Source organism: Neolamprologus multifasciatus, chromosome 9, assembly GCF_963576455.1.
Source record: "Neolamprologus multifasciatus chromosome 9, fNeoMul1.2, whole genome shotgun sequence".
NCBI lineage: Eukaryota > Metazoa > Chordata > Actinopteri > Cichliformes > Cichlidae > Neolamprologus > Neolamprologus multifasciatus.
In genome coordinates, this window is record NC_140447.1 from 11,481,231 (window position 1) to 11,503,785 (window position 22,555).

The 22,555-nt window shown below is 42.4% G+C and overlaps 2 protein-coding genes across 3 annotated transcripts; both read right to left on the reverse strand.

Annotated features, from left to right (window-relative positions):
- Positions 1-32: 32 nt before the first annotated feature.
- Positions 33-4,119, reverse strand: rgs9bp (regulator of G protein signaling 9 binding protein). The gene is made up of 3 exons (XM_085173147.1): positions 3,630-4,119; positions 2,037-2,343; positions 33-1,300 (listed from the first exon to the last, which is right to left on the reverse strand). Exons 1-3 carry the CDS (start codon positions 3,723-3,725, stop codon positions 927-929), a joined length of 777 nt encoding a protein of 258 aa, XP_085029273.1. The 5' UTR covers positions 3,726-4,119; the 3' UTR covers positions 33-926.
- A 13-nt stretch (positions 4,120-4,132) lies between these two features.
- Positions 4,133-11,619, reverse strand: LOC146511067 (kinesin-like protein KIF20A). Of its 2 annotated transcripts, XM_085173145.1 has the most exons (18): positions 11,300-11,618; positions 11,050-11,145; positions 10,564-10,683; positions 10,342-10,480; positions 10,080-10,264; positions 9,888-9,975; positions 9,631-9,807; positions 9,430-9,541; positions 9,293-9,355; positions 7,873-8,019; positions 7,497-7,656; positions 7,245-7,424; positions 6,873-7,012; positions 6,593-6,758; positions 6,254-6,374; positions 5,508-5,578; positions 5,309-5,428; positions 4,133-5,109 (listed from the first exon to the last, which is right to left on the reverse strand). In XM_085173145.1, exons 1-18 carry the CDS (start codon positions 11,399-11,401, stop codon positions 4,894-4,896), a joined length of 2,403 nt encoding a protein of 800 aa, XP_085029271.1. In that variant the 5' UTR covers positions 11,402-11,618; the 3' UTR covers positions 4,133-4,893. The 2 variants fall into 2 exon arrangements, with proteins under 2 accessions (XP_085029271.1, XP_085029272.1); XM_085173146.1 differs by lacking the exons at positions 4,133-5,109; positions 5,309-5,428 and having other exon boundaries at positions 5,554-5,641; positions 11,300-11,619.
- Between the last annotated feature and the right edge of the window lie 10,936 nt (positions 11,620-22,555).

Consider the following 22,555-nt stretch of genomic DNA (forward strand, 5'->3'; position numbering starts at 1 on the left):
TGGATGGATGAATGGATAATACATCAGAATGAATATAAAGCTCCTATTGTACTATTTAAGAAAGAAAACTGTTTGTATATTTGATGATTCATATTTCAACCTTTCAGATTTGATTTACTTGACTGAGAATCTGCTCCTATCTATACTGTAGGCTATACACTTTTCTTTCATGAATATGAAAATAATTTCCAGTGGCTGAGCGGTTTTGTCATAGCTTTGAACCAACCTAAGAGGAGTGAGACGGTATTGCTGCCATCTTTTAGGGACTTGTCAGCCTGCAGTAACTTATGCAAGACTTGAGATGATTTTGAATCCAAAGTTGTGCTTTGAGGTAATAATTTACAGAACAAAAACACAACAAAACCCCAAGAAGACAGTTTCATATCAAAGTTGATACTTTTATATTGTACAACTGTACTAAACATCATCAGTTCTCTACAGCACTTTATATAGAAAATACATGATCACCTATATTAAGAAGCATTTGCACCTATGTCTTCTCAGTTGCGATAAGTAATAGGAAGTGCCTTTCTGGCTGCTTAGAAAAAAAAAAGGTAGAATTGCTCCTTTTGTGCATCAAAAGCTAGTCAGGAAAAAAATTACAATGTTGGCTCAATTTTCTTTTTCAAACAGTTGTATAAGTAAAATAAAACATAATTTATTGTATAACAGGCAGTCATGTACTTTATTTGTTTAATGCATATGGCAGCCTTGGATTCACTGCAAGACATGGCAAACAAGTTCGCATCCAGATTAATTTCAGTATTTGTAGAACGCACTAATAAAGGTTTACAATAAAAGTCACCTTTTCATCATTGCAAAGAATATAGTTAAAAGAACACTACTGTACCTGCAAAGCTTGCCAGTGTTACAGTATTAGTGAGCATTTCTGAGGTTGCACCAAAAAAAAAAAATTAAGGTTTTGTTCATGAGAAAAGGACAAGACAGACAGATAACGTGGCTGCCACCAAAACAACCGCAAACAGCAATAAGAGCACAAAGATCAAACTGCGCTGGCATAGAGGCTCGTGTCCAGGCTGCTCCTCGTCAACGCTGAGCAGAGCCAGCGAGGCGCTCTCGGTGCTGCTGAGCGGGTCTGCGTATTGTGGCCCCTGGGGCTCCACCATCCAGCGCAACACGTTTACTTTTTTCTCCATGTCATCAATCATGTGGTCGATTTGGCTGATTTCCTGCTCCATGGTGCGCCGTTCCTGGCTCTCAAGACCAGCAGGAAGGGTTGGAGGCTCCTGGTTCAAGTCTGCCAAACTGAGTGCTCGAGCTGCTACCTCACTGCCTCCTCCTGCATTACCAGAAACAAATTTTAGCTTTCCATTTTCTTTTGGCTTTTACAACTCAACAATGGATTTGTAAAAATGTGGCAGAAGCTTTCCACTTCATCATGAGGGGAAACGAAATGTGAATATTTGAACAAAATCTCATGGCAATCCGCATTGCTTAAAAATTCTAATGTAATATTGTCACAGTGGCACTACAGAGGAATAAATAAATCGGCAGCATCCAACATCTGGGGGCCATTAATACCTGAACCAGTCCATTTAAAAGTTGGGAAAACATTGTGTATCAGTGTGACGGACCAACTCAAGCACAGCTCCACACACTTTACTTATATCCATCAATGATAACAGAAAAAAATAATAGTAAACTAATTAAATGCAGGGCTAGAGTCCAAATATTTCACCTTTACTGATGCCACAGGACATTCACATGAGATACTCTAAAATGTCAGCACACTGGCAGATTTGAGCATATTAATTCTGATAAAATATTATCTGCAGAGTATGAAAAACAGCTAAATACTTTACATTACAATCCAAAATGTTTTCCCCTCCATGTGTAGTCATTGAGTCTTACAAGATACAATAATAGAGTTTCCTCTGCATTCACTCTAAAACAACCTCTGAAGACTAAAGTAGTGCAGTTATTTTGCGGTTTTCTTGGTTTTGCTTAAAGTTCGATTCCGGTTGACGACACAGCTTGCATATAGTAGCAGCAGTATGTGAAAGGCTTGCATTTACCTTGTAGGCCAGTCTGCACCAAGGAAGCAGTGTTAGCCAGGGAGAAGTTGTCACCTATGCTGAAAACCTTGCACATGTCAACATGGAGCAGTTCTAGACTGGAGGAGAAGGCCACCCAGAGGAGCTCCATCTCCTTGCGCTGGTCCTCGGGCAGGCTCTTGTCCCGCAGATGTGAGGTCAGATGCAGACGGATGGCCTCGGCCAAATTCAGGGCCTTTTCTCGCGTTTGTCTCAGCTCATCCCGCAGCTGCAAACTGTCTGTGCAGCCACCAACACATGCAGCCAAATGCCGGTAACATGCTACCACCTGTAACAAAGATTTGACAGTGCTCGGTAATATACAGAGCTCAGGAACTCCTAGTTAAACAAAAGAATTCCAGATAATTCCCCTTCAAGGTGGCAAACAAAGTTTGCAAGAGGAATGGGCTTTTTGTTTTTCATAGTAGGGACATGCCCTTGCTGCCCATATCACCTGCTGTATTTAGACCACTAATCTTAATTAGGTATTGCACATCGTTAACCTTCTGAGCAGCTATTCTCTGCTAAACACTTCACCAACCCACGCGTATATAATCAGTACCAAAACCGAAAGAAAACTCAACTGTTTGGGGGAAAAAGCTGATCGAGCTGAATATTAGTCATCTTAACCTGCTTGAAACAGTAACTGAAGTGCAGAAAAACGTACATGTTTTGTTTTCTGATCTAAATCATACTGCAAGAATTATTTACTTTCAGCCGATACATTTAACCTTGGGGGGAGAGAGAGATTAGCAGGTGGTTTCATTCATTAAAAATATTAGAAATAATCTCATTAACATTGATCTATTTCTAGATAAGCCAAAGCAACATCGTGTACTCTGAGTGGCCCATTTTCCTAGTGCGCACTGGTGACGGTAAAACCACAGATGTGCTATACCATTCTTAAATTGTAACGTTTACTTTGAAAATCGGTTATATTAAATATTAACACCATCTTGTCATTTTCTGCGCTTCATTTGTGGCTGCTTACACCAATTAATGAGTAGAAATACTACCATCGACATCTAGGTACAAGGAAAATAAGATGCAAAATGCCATTGTGCAAACATCCTTTATCATACTGACAAAAATAACTTTAAAATTAAACAGTTGATGTTAATGGGGAGAAAATGTCGAACATGTCCACGGCATTATCTAACGCCGGAGAGTCGCACATACTCAGTGGACCAAGAAATTCTTTTCAGTGAGAGTGCACTTTTAGCCACAGGGGTCCGGAATAAAGGATGTTACTTCCCCCCCCTTTTGTGCATGTTCTCTGTGTAAAATGTTTATGTGGCGACGGCTATAGAACTGAAACCAAATGAGTTCATTTTTCCATACGTTTTATATTCTCATGCAATACTGAACTCTTTACATCCCAAGTATTCACATGAAATTCTGGAAATTACTGCTTTGTACAAACCAACTTCCCAGCCGTTTTTCATATTCATTTCCACAAATCTGTTAGACTGGTACATAAACATGCAAATACAAAGTAGTAGAAAAATGTAAAGGAGACTAGAGTGAGGTCAGAGCTTTCTTTATGACCAGAAGAGAAGACTTGGAGCAACTTACCTTTATCACAGAATCCACCAGATCCTTCCCATCAGCCAAAGTCTTGTCTGCGCCAACTGTGCAGTCATTACCCACTTTGTTATTTACAAGTGGCATGAGGGATGACTTGTCCAGAGTCTAGGACTCTGCCACAGCAGACAAGAGTTTGGCCCGGCTACCTTTTACTTCTCTGGCTGCCACTGCTCCTCTTCTTCCCCTGGAAGATTCTTCATTCAGTGGCTGATGGTCGAGACAAACTCAGTCCCAAGGCAGCATGATGCACAACAACCCTGCAGCAACTATATTGCAATTACAGGTCCTAAACATGCTATGGATACTGGAGTGGGGAAAAGTCAAAGTAATGAAGAAAAATGACAAAAATTATAATAAAATGATGTAACTGTTAAGCAAGGTGCTAATCCTGTGATTGACCCCTTTGCACTGACGCAGGCTAAGACAGGCAGCTAATCTTATTAACCATCAACGATACCAGAGAGGAGAGCAGCTGGCTGCCTATCACAATGGCCCCTTCACTAACTGAGGAGGAGGAGGCTGTGCTCTGTTACTTCAAGCACACCACAGTGGCTACACCTCCTTCCCTCAGCTGTAAAGGTCAATATACTCCATAAATATTTTATTAGCATGTTGGAAATGTGTCGTACATTGTACTAGGTGAGAATTAAAGATTTGAATTGACTGTGTGTAAAGATAAACTAATAAGCAGATTAGAAAGCACACTGATGCACTTAAGAGTATTGAAAGTTGTAGATGATTGCTTTGTCCTATCAAGGTTCTTTGTGGTTTACTTTCCCCTGAAGGCTCTGGAAAATGGATGGCCTTATTTTGAACAGCTCCATGCACTGAATGCATGCTTAGAAGCAGGAGGTTAAATTTCTATAGCAGTGGATGCAGAAGGAGCTTTTTCATGTGGAAAAAAAGTCTTTAGACCAAATAAAAAGGACAGCACATATACGGTGTGCATGAACTCGCATTACACCAATGGAGCTTTGAAACGAAGCCTTCTAAAAACAGAAGGAGATTGCTTAGATTTTCTGTGCATCTTCATATGTAAAGCATTAAGTATACAATTTTATTTTATTTTTAAAAAAACAAACTATAGCACAAGACACGCACACAAAAATACACATTTCATTCTCAGTTTCAGGGGATTTTCTTCAAATCCGAGGGAACTTCTTAAAAACCAAATGCAATTTTCCTCAGTTGAAAGGAGGACATTTTCATGCACTAACAGGGTGAGTGCAGTTGTTGTACAGCTACTGGGTTTTCAATGGTGTACAGTCTTGCCCGTTTTCCTCAGTGTTCTGGCAGACGTTCCCTTCCGTGGTGATGTGACAGCCTCCCTGATGTTGGCGAGAAGGCCTCGCTTAGTCTTTGCTTGCACAGGGGACTTCTGGGAGAGCTTGGCAACTTCTGCCTTCAGCGAGACAATCTCCTTGTCTTTTTCCACATTTTGCTGTAGGATTTCTTCCATGGATTTTTTCTTTAAAAATAAATAATTTCATATGATATAGACAGGCATTATTTGTGCTGTGAGAAAAGTATTTGCTGCTTCTTGATTTCTCCTTTTTTAATTTTTCTGGTCATGTGTAAGAAAGTAATTGCTCCATCAATCTAATATCTGGTTGTGCCACCCTTGGTAGCAAGAACATGTTGTGTACTCCTGCTGTGCATCATCTCACCTGATCATCAGCTGTCCTCTGCAGAGCCTCAAGATCAGCTGATTTCTCCATAAAACCATCTCTGACCTTCTGTAGTGTTTCATTAAGCTCCATCAGCCTTTTCTCCAGCGACAAAATTAGCTGACGAGCAAACATCAACACAGACATAATTAAATAGCCAATCAGAGCCAGTGTTTAACTGGAAAGTTGTCCTTGTTACCTGTTGTTTATCCTCACACATCCGCTCTATGGCACATTTCTCTCTGTGAAGGCGCCTGTATCGATCATCTCCTGTGTAGGGTTGAATTCGCTGCCGTTTTAATAAATGCTGGCCTCATGATGAAAAAGCTAAAACTTAATTGCAAATAAAAATTACAACAAATGAAGAGCAGGAAACTTAAAATTTAAAATCAAGGAAACCACTTTCCCATTAAACGGAAGTTTTTCTTCCCACTGTTCCCAAGTGCTTGCTCATAGAGGGTCATCTAATTATTGGGGTTTTCTCTGCATTCTTGTGGGGTCTCAACATTTCAATATAAACTGCCTTGAGGTGACTGTTGAGATTTTGCGCTATAAAAAGAAAATTGAACAGATTCAAGTTTTTTGTATTTTGGAAGGGGTTCTTTTTTTAATCCTTTCGAAAATTTAAAATGGTCCTTATTCATAAATATACTTAAAACTACTAAATAATTTCATCAGTCTCTAAAACCTTGAGGCACTACATTTCTCAAAAATCATTGCATTTGTCAACTTTCTAAGTAAGTTCCTATTGTTATTTCAAGGAAGTTTAAAAAAGTAAATTCTAAGAAAAAAAAAAGTCTAAAGTAAAACTCTACTCAAGTCTTGATTGTTTTATATGTACTGTGATGGTGTACAAAGTAGAGCAACGATGAGAAATGTGTGCCACCATCCAAAGGAAAATTCACATCTATGAAACAAGACAAAAACCCCATTAACTGGACCAACCTGCTTCTCCTGCCTCTTTCAGTGGTTTAGTCTGGCTCGATTGATCCATGGTTGGAGCAGCAGGAACTACACCGGTCCTCGAAGTCAAGGCCTCCAACTCTGACACTTTATGCCTGAGGGCCTACACAGTCAAGAAGAGTCAAAGCTGTTGTATTCAGATCAGTATCTCAGGGTGTTGGCTACTTAAATTGTCAGCATGGCTAATGTGCAGTTTACCGATTAATCCATTGTTTGACAAATCTTTTATTCAAGATTCCCTTACATCAGTACACAAGTGAATTTAGCAAGGCCCTGGGAAAAAGTTTAGACGGGATATTTCAACAGCCAACTGAAACATACCTCCACTTTCTCCTGTTCTGCAGTGAACTCATCGAGTGGTACATAGTTATCCTCCAGATTGGTCATAGCGCTGTGATAAGCATGTTCTTTAATAGCATCCTTGTACATCTCAAATGTGTTTTCCAGTTTATCCCGGTAGCTCTCCTTCAGCTCTTCGATCTGACGACTTCACAGTTGCAGAAGATAATATTGGAAAATGATCAACTTCACCTGAAATTACTACCAACAGCATACACATTTATGGAAGATCACTGGCCCGCTTTTGCAAAACTGCACATACTTGCGGAGTTCTTCACTTTCCATCAGCTGCTGCAACATGGCGTCTCCCATTTCTTTGCGAATTTCGATTTCTTGCAGCAGGTTTTTTCTTCGCTCAGCCAGTAGCTTTGTTCTTAAATTCTCAACCACATTCAAAAGTTCCTATTAAAAAAAAAAAAAAAAAAAAAAACTGAAACAAATGAACATTAATATTAAGAATGAGACAAAAAAAAACAACAAACCAACAATTTCTATTATCTTAGCCATTATCTTTCAAGAACATGAGTACAGGCATGCTGCTGCTACTTTCAAGCTACAGTTGGGCATAGAGCATGCTTTCAGCTAAATCAGTGTTTAATGGAAGACTTTTTTTTATTATTATTATTTTTTTTACACTCTGTGGCAACAAAGACATGTCAGCCTCCTCTTCTTCATCAAGCAGCTCATCTTCAGACAGGTAACTCTGCAGGACATCGCTGTCAAACACCCCGTTCCTCAGCAGGGGCTTGCCATCACGACCCACAAGACGAGGAGCCAGAGATTCTAGAGCCTTATCTGGGATCACCTGCACCACCTACACAAATCAGAGCTGAGATCAGTGCTTCACGTCACCAAGGCCTTTTTTGCATTTTGAACTCGGGCTAACCTGTTTGGCAACAGCTGAGAACTTCATGACATGGAGAGTCTCGTCATAGGTGGAAGCACACTGGTTAATGTTGACAATCATGGAGGGTCTTCCCTTCCCGCAGAAGAAAGCCTGGAACAGCTTGGTGAGCTTGCTTTCTCGGAAGGGGATGCTCCTCGTTCTGATGGATGACAACATAAAAGCATGCAAAAGGTTCAAAAACACATAACCATCCGACATTAAGGTTAATTTATTCCTTCGCCAACACCATAACCAACATACAATAACGCTAACGAGGACAAGATGTGACAAAAGTTACATTACTTAAAACAAACAAAAGCTTTAGCATTTTGTGTCAACACTCATGTTTGCTCTGGTGGTGATAGTCTCACTGTACCTGTCAGGCCCACTGTTGCGGAGCGCAGTGATACATTTCCCCAAAATAAGCAGGGAATTATTAATGTTACCCGCCTCCTTAAGCCTCTCTCCAAAAGTCTTTGTTTTGTTGCATCTTTCTGAGCCGGCCAGATCACAGAGAGAGAACCTGCAAGAGAAACAAACAGAACAATCATAGTTTCACAATTTATGTTTACAAAAAAAAAAAGGTGGACATGTTAGTGCCTCAGTCCCAGCAATGAATCAGAGTTATCACCTAATAACTCCCGCTGAAGGCCCCAAAACATTCCCCTAGGGAAACTCATTTCATGTGATCCATTTTATTTTCCTGTACTTGAAGAGCCATTTTAGTTTATTTTAACATTTAAAACATGATCCCAAAAACCACTATGAGAAGCACTTCTATAGCAAAGATGCAAGATAAATATCACGTTGATACAATATTCCATTTTTTGCACCATTTTTACCAGCACTATTATTTTTGATACTATAAGTATTGGATACCATTCCCAAAGAGTTCATTCTGTTCATCTGGATGTAGCGTTTTCAGTGGGAGTCACTGATCCAAGTGACTTCTTCAGTCTCAGCTGACTGCAATCTTATAAACAATACATTTGCACAATAACCTGAAGCGGCCTAGCCGACTAATTAGGCTAGGTTCAGTTATTGTTTAAAGTCAACTCTTTGGGATTTACTTACCTGGATGATTGAGCATGTATCAAGATATCAGACAGTTATTAGATACTTTGTCCAAGTGCAAAACTTTTGTTTTTCACTGTACTAGATTACATTTTTGATTTAAATATAATCTTCATTAGCTTTACTGCAGCAATAATGCATTTTAGTACTTTTAGGAGGACAACCACCGTCTTAAATATTGATGAACTGAGATGGAACCATGATTGTTAGTAGGGATTTTTAGCATGATTTTCAACTTGAGAAATTAGTTGCAAAAAATATGATTAAATACACTTTACATTTATTTTTATTGATTGCCATTTTAGATTGTTATTATGCTTTATTTGCCTTAAAAAAAAAAAAAAAAAAAAATCACATTCTTATTTGGCATTACACATTTGTTTAATTTTGAGTTAATTATTTTTCATCTTTATATTAAATTGCTTATTGCCTTTTTAATCCCCCCATCTTTTATCTCAGTCATGGAACGTACTACACACAAATAATAAAATACATATATAAAATACAAAAAAATAAAACAAAAATAATAATAATAATAGAGTGACCCTTGCTGCATAATGGGAATTATCCATGGTGCCCATATACTTAAAAATGTTTATTTTACCACCCCCCACGTGATAATGTTCAGGAGCTGCAATGACTTTTGCAATGTTACAAAATCCTTTTAGAATACACAAGTTTTCTGAGCAGGTTAAAGTTAACTTCTACTTGCATATACTTACTCAGAGACCCTTTCAGCTGTCCCTCCATTGATCCTCAGTAACTTCATGGTAAATATGCTGTGGCTGTAAGGAAAGCCTGTGTGAGTTTTGAACAGGTTGTTTAACACCACATCCATGATAAACTTAACTGGTTTTACCTTCGGCTAGATGAGTGGTTCATCTTTGTGGCTGCAGCACTTCTGTTTTTATTCCCAAAGTGTAGCAGCTTGGAGGCTTCACCCAGGTTATGAATGTTGATCCAAATGAGGTCTGAAATCAAAACAAATGTTTATCCTTTAATCATTAATGCTAACATTCACCTGATAATTTAAGAACATAAGCCAAGGTCATTTCCACACCTTTAACATAAGCATTTCCAGCACCATCATCGCATACACGGAGACAGGCACGTTTCTTGGATTTGGAGCACAAAGATGGCTGGAGAAGATCGTACACATACTCATTGTAGATTTCAAAGAAAGCCACCCATAAGGCAAACTGGCTGTCATTTGCTTCTGCCTGGTTGCTGGTCAGCACTAAAGTAGGAGCACAGAAGACCGTAAATATAGAAACAATAAGAATCCACAACAATAATCACTATTCTAATGAGTAGTACCCGTTTGAGTTGAAGATGCAGAAGAGGATGAAAGACGGCTGGCCGAACAAGACTCTAGACAACTACTGCCTCTGAGAGAATCACACTCCTAGACCAGAGGAGAGACATACGAATGTAAACAGCACTACACTCAAGTGCTTTTATTCCCATCTTCTCTTTTCTGGAATACATTTGACAGAACTGAGTCCTTACTTCTTTAATTGAAGCAAAAATGGCAGCTTTAGTGATTCCTTCCTGCTTTACTTGGTGAAAATCCAGAGACTGCACACCATTCCTGAGGTAGGGCTTCAGGTCCATTCCCCGATACTGATGTTCTCCAATGTACTGAAAAGTGTTTTCCAGCACTCGAGGCAGTATTCCTGGCTCTTTTGGAGTTCCTGCAGCACTTCACAACATTACCAGAAGAACTTTGCACGACTTGAACTTCACAAGGATATTGTGCTTCTGTCCGTACCTTGGATTGTGAAGGTTTTCCCAGCATTGGTTACACCATAGCTGAATATCAGTGCGTTCTTCCCATCCAAGAAATCACTCATTCGGCTTTTGACTGCGTTCTCAAACAGCTCAGCCTGTGTTGTGTCAGGCCCAAAAATCTAAAGGGCAACAGAAGATAAAAAGTCGACAATTACTGACATAGAAAGGGGGGAGAAAATGGGTCATTTCCAATGTTACTGACCTGTGAAAAATAAAATTTGTGGAGTGACATGCCAATTCCTTTCTCACTGCTCTTCATGGTGGCAGAACCTTTTGGTGCATTCAGAGTCACCGTCTGGCTGTTTTCAATCACAACACAAGCCTGAGAGACAAGAAAACAAAGTGTTTAACAGTCTTTGTAAATCAAACTATCTCATAACAGGTGAAAGTCAGAACTGGCATGGGCACTATGTTGGTGCAAAAGTGGCAACTGTTTCTTAAATCAGGTGTTCTTTCCATTAGTTTTATTTTGAATGCAAGACAACTGCTCTTAAAGAGTATTAGGCTACAGGATCATCTAATCCAAGGGGGGGGGGGGGGGGGGGGGACCCCTTGTGTTTTAATACAAAATGTTCCAGTCCCTTATATTCATGGAAATGTGCAGATGAGCTACAACACTTGCAGAAGAAAGCAGAGAGGATACACACTGGTTTTTCCTTATTGGTCATCCCAGTATGTTCGAGTGTACCTGATCCTCATTGTTAGAGAGCTCCTCTTTAGAGAAAGGCCTCACTCTGAGATAAACGCTCATTGTCTGCTGTTCAGCTGCACCGGGTGCATCAGTCTAACAACAGAAAAAGACAAATCAAAGCAGAGGAGCTGAGTTTAAACTGTTTCTTCCAGTCCCTCCATTCAGTTACTGGGACAGAGACCCCAAGTAAGCAAAGAATTGGCAGTAATGGTTATGTATTAAAAACACAAACAAAAATAAACATTACCTGTTGCAGGGACGTGTTGCCAGGAGGAAGACAAGTCAAGTCCATGTCAACAGACTGCATACAAACACTGTTTTCCTGAATCATTTCACTAACTTCACTCATCTTCAAGTAAATTAGCTCAAACAACAACAACTACAAAAAGAAGTAATAGTTATTTGTTAAATTCATACATGGGATTGAGTGTAAGATATCAGCACTAAAGCTGATTTAACAGTCACTGACTACTGTAGGCTTAAAATAACTTAACAAGAGCCAGTAGACCTGCTGGTTTTCCTCCACTGAGAATCAGGGGAAAGCTTCTAATCACTGCTAATTGGAAGCAGATGTGAGTTCAAGCAAGTCATATATCCAACCAGCTTGGAGTGCCCTGTGTGTCAGATTCTCATTTGATGAATGTGTCACTGTACAAAAAGGTGACATATTGAAAAAATTAACAAGCAAACAAGCAAGTAAGACAAAATAGAACCGTTTTAATCTTTGAGGATTCTTCCCAACATAGATTTCCTCATTTATTTGATTTGATTATAATGTTGGAGAGCGCAGTCTAACCCACCAGTGTTCACTGTGGTTTAGATCTGCAGCCGGTTTCACAAGCTCAGTCTGTAGGATTAAACCAATCTTATTTTTGCTCAGGTTTACGCAAAATAAACTTAAAAATTAAGCCACCCTCACTTTGGAGTTTAGTTGTCTGGGACAAAACGAAATTACAAACAGAGATTAAGAATAACCCAAATACTATAACATAATTAGGGTTTGGTGGGAGATGTTGGATAGAGAAGACGGCACATTGTTTTTAACCCCTTTATTGAGAAACTGCAGTCTGTTTGATATGTGGCGTAACAACAGGTTACAAATGATCGGTGACCTTTATCAAAACATCACATTGGTGAACTTTCAACAATTGAAGTCACATTTTAATTTTTCTTGAGAACATTTTTTTTTTTAGCTTTCTCCAGGTTCATAACTGTGTTCATTCTAAAATGTCACAATTTTTAGAAACAGCTATATATGATAACCTGGAGACATTTCTTATGAAGGAAACATACAGAACTCATTTTACTTCTGCTTTTTATTCATCACTCTATGCTCACAGTAGCAGTACATTGAGTGCTATTGAAAAATGGGAGGCAGATCTTAATAATCAATATACTGAGGAGGAATCGAAAGGAACTATTAGCATAGTTAGGTTTACTTTCACTTGCAACCGCCAGGGAGAAACCCAGTACAAAATTTTGCACTGCCTATATATAGGCACTAATGCAGAGGTAGGGAACTCCAGGCCTTGAGAGCCGGTGTCCTGGAGGTTTTAGACCTCACCCTGGGTCAACACACCTGAATCAAATGATTAGTTCATTACCAGGCCTCTGGAGAACTTCAAGGGCTGTGTCCCAATTAAGAGACCACACACTTGAAGTACGTGTACTACGCGCAGCCAAGCGCCGTGTCCCAATTCAGGGTCTGCACGCTTGAAGTACGCATTTTAAGTGCGATTACGTCACCGCCACGCGACGACGGCTGTCCCAATTTGAAGTGTACTTCAAATGCATACTCCAAATGCGCCGTCGATTTCCCCAAATATCAAGCGTGGTCCGGTGCACGCTTCATGGTCCCATATATCCCACAATTCATAGCGCGGTGGTGGGTGTGGATAATTTTGCCGGAAAAAACGGCAGAAGGGAGCGGCCGAACTGTCAAAGGTAAGTACTGAATATGACGTCACTTATTTATGTGTGAATGTTTAATAACGAAGAATATTAAAACATTGCTGTTGGCCACATATCGGCAAAGTAATGTGACATTAGTGATGTTTGTACTTTCAGCCTCTACATATATACATATATATATATATATATATATATATGCAGCACTACGGACGATACCTACAGCCACGATTACCGACACTAACAAGCTGATCTACAATATGGCAGCAGTGATCAGTGAGATGCTTGGCTACAAGTTGAACAGCCACAAGGGGCAGTACCCTCCATGGAGAAGGAGGCTAGAGGGCAAGATCAAACTAGCACGGAGGGAGGTTAGCCAACTAATGGAGTTGCAGAAAGGTGCGACAAAGAAGGTGCATAAGAAATACAGCAAGCTGTCCATACCTGAGGCCTTGGAAACTGCCAAGCAAAGACTCACAGCCTTGGCCAGCCGCTTGAGGAGGTACACCAGAGAGATAGAAGGCAAGAGAATAAACCAGCTGTTCTCCACAGAACCAGCAAAGGTGTACTCTCAGTGGCAAGGGAACAATAATAAGAGAACAGCACCACCAAGGCTGGAGACGGAGCAATACTGGAAGAGCATATGGGAGAAGGACGCAACCCATAACGGCAATGCTCAGTGGCTAGTGGATCTGAGGGCAGACCATAGCGACCTCCCTGAACAGGGTCCAGTAACCATCACAGTGGCAGATATCCAAGAAAGGGTCTCCAGTATGAAGAGTTGGACAGCACCAGGGCCCGACATGGTTCACGCCTACTGGCTAAAGAAGCTGACTGCACTCCACGAGCGTCTGGCAGCACAAATGAACCAGCTGCTAGTTAACGAGGGACACCCGGAATGGCTAACCGAAGGTCGGACGGTCCTGATCCCCAAGGACCCCAAGAAGGGACCAGTCCCCTCCAACTACCGACCAATAACCTGCCTCAGTACTACATGGAAGCTCCTGTCAGGCATCATATCGGCTAAGATGAACAGGCACATGGGTCAATACATGAGCGGGACACAGAAAGGAATTGGCAAGAATACCAGAGGCGCAAAACACCAGCTACTGGTAGACAGAACAGTCAGCCGAGACTGCAAGACCAGACTGACCAACCTGTGCACTGCCTGGATTGATTACAAGAAGGCCTATGACTCAATGCCCCACAGCTGGATACTGGAATGCCTAGAATTGTACAAGATCAATGGGACCCTAAGAGCCTTCATCAGGAACTCAATGGGGATGTGGCGTACAACACTAGAGGCCAACTCCAAGCCCATAGCACAAGTCACCATCAAGTGCGGGATCTACCAAGGAGATGCTCTGTCCCCACTGCTGTTCTGCATAGGCCTGAACCCCCTCAGTGAGATCATTAACAAGACTGGCTACGGATACCGACTACGGAACGGAGCAGTTGTCAGCCACCTCCTGTACATGGATGACATCAAGCTGTATGCCAAGAGTAAACGAGACATTGATTCACTGATCCACACTACCAGGCTATACAGCAATGACATTGGAATGTCGTTCGGGCTGGAGAAGTGTAGTCGGATGGTAACAAAGAGAGGGAAGGTAGTCAGAACTGAGGGGATTGAACTACCAGAAGGCAACATTGCAGACATAGAGGACAGTTACAAGTACCTGGGGATCCCGCAGGCGAATGGGAACCACGAAGAGGCCGCTAGGAAAGCTGCAACCACCAAGTACCTGCAGAGGGTCAGGCAAGTCCTGAGGAGTCAGTTGAACGGTAAGAACAAGATCCGGGCCATCAACACGTACGCCCTGCCCGTGATCAGGTACCCTGCTGGGGTAATAGGCTGGCCAAAGGAGGAGATAGAAGCCACTGACATAAAGACAAGAAAGCTCCTTACCATGCATGGAGGGTTTCACCCCAAGTCCAGCACCCTGAGGCTGTACGCGAAGCGGAAGGAAGGGGGTTGGGGACTGGTGAGTGTCAGCACCACAGTCCAGGATGAGACAACGAACATCCAAGAATACATCATGAAGATGGCCCCAACTGACAGCGTGCTCGGTGAATACCTCAGGCAGCAGAAACCCAAGAAAGAGGAGGGAGACGAGGAACCATCATGGAAGGACAGGCCCCTGCACGGTATGTACCACCGGCAGATAGAGGAGGTGGCTGATATCCAGAAATCCTACCAGTGGCTGGACAAAGCTGGACTGAAAGATAGCACAGAGGCACTAATCATGGCAGCACAAGAACAAGCTCTGAGTACAAGATCCATAGAGGCTGGGGTCTATCACACCAGGCAAGACCCCAGGTGCAGGCTGTGTAAAGATGCCCCAGAGACAATCCAGCACATAACAGCAGGGTGCAAGATGCTAGCAGGCAAGGCATACATGGAACGCCATAACCAAGTGGCTGGCATAGTGTACAGGAACATCTGTGCCGAGTATAACCTGGAAGTCCCGAGGTCAAAATGGGAAATGCCACCAAGGGTGGTGGAGAATGACCAAGCTAAGATCCTGTGGGACTTCCAGATACAGACGGACAAAATGGTGGTGGCTAACCAACCGGACATAGTGGTGGTAGACAAACAGAAGAAGACGGCCGTAGTGATCGATGTAGCGGTTCCGAATGACAGCAATATCAGGAAGAAGGAACACGAGAAGCTGGAGAAATACCAAGGACTCAGAGAAGAGCTCGAGAGAATGTGGAGGGTGAAGGTATCGGTGGTCCCCGTGGTAATCGGAGCACTAGGTGCGGTGACTCCCAAGCTAGGCGAGTGGCTCCAGCAGATCCCGGGAATAACATCGGAGATCTCTGTCCAGAAGAGCGCAGTCCTGGGAACAGCTAAGATACTGCGCAGGACCCTCAAGCTCCCAGGCCTCTGGTAGAGGACCCGAGCTTGAAGGATAAACCGCCCGCAGGGGCGTGCTGGGTGTTTTTATATATATATATATATATATATATATATATATATATATATATATATATATATATATATATATATATATATATATATATATATATATATATATCATAATAATCTGACAATACTATAATATTGGCCATATTATATTTACATTACCACAGTGAGATGACTTTAGTCTCATGAACAACAAGAGCTAATTGTTATTTACTCACTACTCTTGTAATGACTGTTCAGTACAGAAATGAAGCCCAACAATCATGTTTTACAGTCCTGTGGTCTCAGCCTCAGATACTTAACTAATCAAAGTGATGTCATGACAAAAATGAATGACCAACAAAACATTTTTTTTCTCCTTCATTTATGTCACACAATCTCGCGTTTCTCGCTGTTAGTATCATGATTGCTAGGCAACCTGAACAGCTTGACGAAGGCTAGACCGTCCCATTTCACAAGCCTCTCACTTCCTCACTTCTCGTACTTATAGTACGCACCGTACGTAGTACGCGTAGTGCGCGTACTTCAAGCGTGCGGTCTCTTAATTGGGACACAGCCAAGGTATGTTGAGGAGGTCATTTAGCCATTTAAATCAGCTGTGTTGGATCAAGGACACATCTAAAACCTGCAGGTAGTGATGGGCAGATGAAGCTTCATGATCCAAAGAACTTGTTGAGGGTGTAAAGATACTTGACGTTGTCCTTTGCCTTGTTGGCCACCACAGTGATGTCTCTGTCCAGATAAATCAATAAATCGATCAATGATGACAACAGCATCGTCGAGACAACAGCTTTGAAATGAACATGAAATAAACTGCTGACCAGATCTCTCCAGGCACCTGCAGGACCCCCAGAGTCCTCTTCACCTGAGAGCCCTTCACTTCCTCCAACAGACTGACACACACACACACACACACACACACACACACACACACACACACACACACACACACAAAGATCAGAAACACAGACTTAATAACAGTTATTATGAATCCTTTCACACACAGTGGTCACTACAGTTACAGTTACTGCTATTCAAAGTGATGATGTTGTACTTGCACATAAACCTCTACATTGGAGTCTGATGTGTCGCTCCATACCTGCCACCTACTGGTCAGCCAGTGTAAGTGCACAAAACATTTCTTCAAACCAAGATGGAAAAATACATGTTTTAAAAAATGAAGTTCAAAAATCTTTTTTTCATCCCTAAAGATGAATAAAAATACTAAAGAAGGATTCCTGATTGATGTCATCATAATTCATGCATGAAAGGGTTAAAAATTATTATACAAACAAACAAATACATGAATATTTTTGAACATTTCAACTTTAAAGAGCAGAAAGAGAATAAAAAAAAGTTATCTTGTGTACAAGTCATTTTGTCCTGAAGTCTCAGAGTCGAGACTAAACTGTTCCAGGTCTGAGGAGCTTCTGTCCGCAGACGTCAGATCATGTTTGATAAACTGAGTTTAAAGTGAAACCTGTAAATACTGAGGCTACAGGAGATCCAGCTGAGAGGACGCGTCTACCTGTTGAAGGTCACCGTGCGGCTCTTCCAGAGCTCCAGCTTGGCCGACGGCCCGACGTCGTCGGCCTCTTTCCTCATCTGCTCGCTCTCCGTCAGCACCTGCTTGATTTGATTGGACCACAGGGTCAACACCTCCTCTAGACGCTCCACCAGCTCACTGTTATTGCCTGAGAGCGAAACACACGAGTTCCTCTAAACACACGTGAACATGGACTCATTATTTCAAAGAAGCCATCGTCTCAGGTCAGATGCTTCCTTCAGGTTCCACAGATAAACTGGTTTGAGAGTTAACCTGAGAGTTAATTTTTAAAACTTTTAAATGATGTTTCCTGTATTTCCAACAGTCTTATTGTTTGTGTGAGATGTGAACAGCTTGAGCTTCATACCTGCTGCTCTGTAGTCTGCAGGGCTGCTCAGCTGGCTGATGGCGTCAGGAAGCTCGACGTGCTGCAGCTGGAACTTTCTCTCCATGTTCAGCCGGGCTGAGCTCAGATTACTGACAAACTGATCCACCGAGGACAGGAAGGACTGGACGTGTGGACATGAGGCGCCGTCCTGCACAGAGCCCCCCGACTGGGCACAGGGTCAAAGGTTCACTTTTACCTTATTCACAGCCAAAAGCATCAGGAGGAGCACTGCACACAAATAAGACTTTTCATGGCTCATTATGTAACAGCTGCTCTACAGTCAAACCCCACAAAGAGAAACCAGCCGGTACAGATAAGCCCAAGGTGTGGCCTCCAGTAACACTGTGAGGAACCTTGGAGTCATGTTTGACCAGGACATGTCCTTCAACGCACATATTAAACAAATATGTAAGACTGCTTTCTTCCATTTGTGCTCAGTAAAAGCCTGAATGGATGGAGGTGTTTTACCTGCTGCGACCTGAGAGCAGGTAACATGATGTGAGTCAGCAGAGTTTCCAGACTGTTCAGGACACCGCCGCCGCTGCAGTCCAACACGCCAAAGTTCGCTTCCTGGAAACATCAGGTTGCACGAGAAGATCAGAATGATTGGCTTCATCCATGTCACAGTCAACCAATGAGGTCTGTGCAGTTTGTTAAATTTGCAGGTGAGGAGGTGACCCAGACCAGTTACTGACCTGCTGCACATTAGCGGTGGTTATGGCCTTCTCAGTGGTTCTGAGGAAGAACAGACATTTCCCCAGTAAAGGCTGGAAATACAGAACGTGATGGAGTTCAGATTCCTTTAACGTGACGCAGACAGAGCACTTCTTCTGCACTCTGTCACCAAAGTTCACCATGCAAAGGAAACCTTTCATGGACTTTAAAGACGGGGTGGTTGGAGAGCTCTGCAGGCTGGTCATTACCAGTGATGGGAGTAACGGCGCTACTTTTTTCAGTAACAAAGTAATCTAATTACTATTCCTATCGTTACAACGGCGTTACCGTTACTAACAAGAAAATGCGGTCACGTTACTATTTTTCAACAAACAGACGGTTGAAGCTGTGTTCAGCTTGCAGCATCTTATATCAGCTGCAGGAAGTAGCTGTAAGTAATCTGGGTGCGACAGCTTTAAGCAGCTGTGTGCTTCCTCAGACAGACGATCACTTTTTGGCACAACACCTGGAGCTCAGGGGGCAAAACAATCGCATGAGTGCTGCTGTTTGACTGAGGAAGAATAAAGGAGTCATGGTAAGCCAATCACATGACCGCTTAAAGACAAAGCAACAAGGTGATATATACCAGTTTATAAATTGTGTTGATAGGCCACGTAAAACCAGAGTCATGATAAGCAATATATATGCGTGTTTTTCCTCACTAGTTTCATGTTTACTGTCTAAGGACAGCGCAGCGAGCACTCTCTGCTTATGAGCTGCTGTCAGACCTGCAGGTATCAGGCTGTGATGTTCTCCTTTATACTGGACACAAATTATTATTTTGGAGTGGCACAAATAATTTATGTGGCATCTTATTGAATGCAGAACAGCTGATTGTTCTGTAAACAGTTTAATGGTTATTAAAAAAAAGGGTAAAAGATAAATGGCTGCAAATAACTTGTGTGTATAATTTTCAAATTTATATTTACATTTAAAGTTATGAAATATGATCATTAAACATGTCCGTGGTTGTTACAGTAAAAAAAAAAAATTTCTACTCAGATTTTATGTTTTATGTCTGATTTTTAGATCAATTGTGTTAATACAGTATGTCAAAATGAAAACATAACTGTAGATTCAGTGGAGACAATGTCAGCAGCACAAGCTGGACGCTGCCAGGTGTCACATGTGAATCTGTGCATCAGTGTCTGCACCTTTGTGGAGGTGAAGCTCAGGAGGTTTGGATTTGTTCAAAGCTCTGTCTGCTCCATCTTTCTTCCCCTCAGGCCTCTCCAGATCAGGAAGGAGGTCCTGTTCTCCTTCTCCCTCCTGGATTTCTGGATCCAGGGAAGGATCAAAGTCTCTCAGCCCAGCATCAGAGCTTCTGGCTGGGGGAGGACTGGAAGTTTCAGCTGGAGGCTGAGAGCCTGGATCTGCCATCTGAGTCACAATTCAAATATTCTCAGTAATCTCATTTTTAAAATATGCAGCTCATTCATTTTGACTGAATGTGGGACAGGAGCACATCTGTACTGCTTCAGCTGGACCTCTAACAGCACTTTGTAAATGTTGGACTGTTTGATCTTTCAGCTGCTTCATAAGGCTGCAGATCTTTTCATTGGGTAACAGTTCTGACTGCAGCATGCGCTGCTCTTAAACCTGCAGCTAGTTGTGCATTAATAAACCTTCACAGATGTCCAGGTTACCCCCGCTGTGTGCTCTGATGCACATGTGCTGAACTCCTTTATTCACACAGCCACGTGTTTCTCACCTGCTACCAATGAAAGCTGTTAGTTTTTAAATAAGAAGATATTTTACAAAAAGCTTTTTCTCTTTTTTAATGTTTAATATAAACATTTCATTTCAATGTCTTGATGCATTCTCAATCATCCAGGAAAATAAATCTTCAAAAGTTGATTCTGTTCATCTGGACGTAGCGTTTTCTGGGAGAAACGTTTCGTCACTTATCCAAGTGACTTCTTCAGTCTCAGCTGACTGCAGGTTTCCCCAATCTTATAAACAGTACATTTGCATAATGACTGAAACCAGCCCACTGAAGGAACAATGGGCTGTGAGGTCAGTTCCTTAATCATAATTATGCAAATTCTCATGACCATTGATCAACAACCACTGACCAAAACCCACTGATCAAAGATCACTGATCAATGGCCATGAGTACCATTCACAGAGAGTTGGGGAATGGCTGCAATCACAGCATTGTAAGATGGCGAAAGATGTACCCTTAGGCCCCCTCCTCGATTCAGAGATGGTCTTTCCCTTTTCACGTAAATGGCCTCCTTGACTCCACGCTCAAACCAGCGTTCTTCCCTGTCCAGGATGTGAACATCCTCATTCTTGAAAGAGTGTCCACTAGCCTGTAGGTGTAAATAGACTGCAGAGTCCTGGCATGACGAGGTAGCTCTTCTGTGTTGTGCCATCCGCTTCGCCAGAGGTTGTTTGGTTTCCCCGATGTATAAATCCTGGCAATCCTCCTGGCACTTAACAGCGTACACTATGTTACTCTGTTTGTGTCGGGGGACCCAATCCTTGGGGTGGACCAATTTTTGGCGCAGCGTGTTTTGGGGTTTAAAAGCCACAGAGACCCGGTGTTTCGAAAAAATGCGTCTCAACTGTTCTGATACTCCTGACACATATGGGATCACTACAGGTTTTCACTTGGGCAGCGGTTGTCCTTCTCTCCTGGATCGGCTGGAGCTTTCTTTAGGTGCCTTTCCAGCTTTGACAAAAGTCCAGCTGGGATAACCACATTGACTCAGGGCCTTTTTGATGTGCTGAGGCCCTGAGGTCCATCATGTGTCATGGCGTGTCCAAATTCACAGGCGGCATCCTCCTGAGGACCCGGCCTTGCATATCTCCCCTTCTAGAAGGTTCATGCGTAACTGAAGATGAGGTTTTGTGAAACGACTACTGAGTCTAGTGTCGTCTCTGATGGCCTGAGGAAGAAAAAAGAACCGGGGTGAAACTGCTTTACGCAACACTGCATATAGTAATACAGTGTAGTATTAAACTTATTAAACTTAACTTAATAGTGTAGTATTAAGTGGACACAGCCCTGAAAATAAAGGCATTCGACCATGTGTCCTTGGGGAGTAGACGGCTGTAGACACTCGCACAAGCTTGCCTGAGAAAATGTAGATAACTGGTGACCATCTTCTAGTGGAAAGTTACTGAGACACTGTTCTTTAGACTAGAATGACAGAGCTTCTGTAATAAAACTGTTAGGGGCACACCACCATTTGGAGCTCCGCAGCAACAGTTTATGCAGGATGCATCTGTAATTGTGTAAGAAAATTAAGTGTTAAATGATCTATTGAGCAGTGTTTTGTCTTCAATCGGATGCCTCTGAGGAATCAAAAGAACTTGGTGAAGTGTTGATATTTAATAGAAGCCAAAGACCGCGGGGGGTTGAAAATGATGTGCTGGGAGTTCGCTGTTCTCGCCCCGGTCAGCTATCGAGCTGGTGGGTAACAGATGTCTCCAAAAACGTTGGAGCACTTTTGCAAATATGTGATATCTTGACAAACTGAGCAGATATTTGAAGTTTACACTCCTACATTGTCAAACAGGAGCCCCAGCAGAGATGGGTGGCTGGCGCGGCTCTCCGGAGCCCCCAGTCGGAGCAGATGCATGGCCAGCAGGTGTGGAGACCCCTGGTTGAGGCAGCTGAAGCTGTGGGTGGCTATCAGCCAGCTCAGCATGCCTTTTGGGCTGCAGCAGCATAAAATCCTCAGCAGCCTGGGTAAGCTTGCGTGAGCTCTCTGTGGAGGCTGTTGCAGCTGAGATGGCTCACCCGAGCGGTGCAAACTTTGTTACCTTCAAGGCTCCAGAGTCAGCTGAGGTCAGCAGCTCAGCCTCTGGGGAGGTTACAATCCCTGGAACAGCCAGGTCTCTACAACCAGAAACAATCTTTGCATGTGCAGCTTCAGAACCAGACTTGAAGTTCGAGTTAGTGTCCGATGTCCCAGAAACACTCAGGTGCTCACTGAGCAATCTCTTGAGGCCAACACTCAGAAAATAAAACAGTCTTTGGCTGAGCCTTTGTGGGAACATTTAT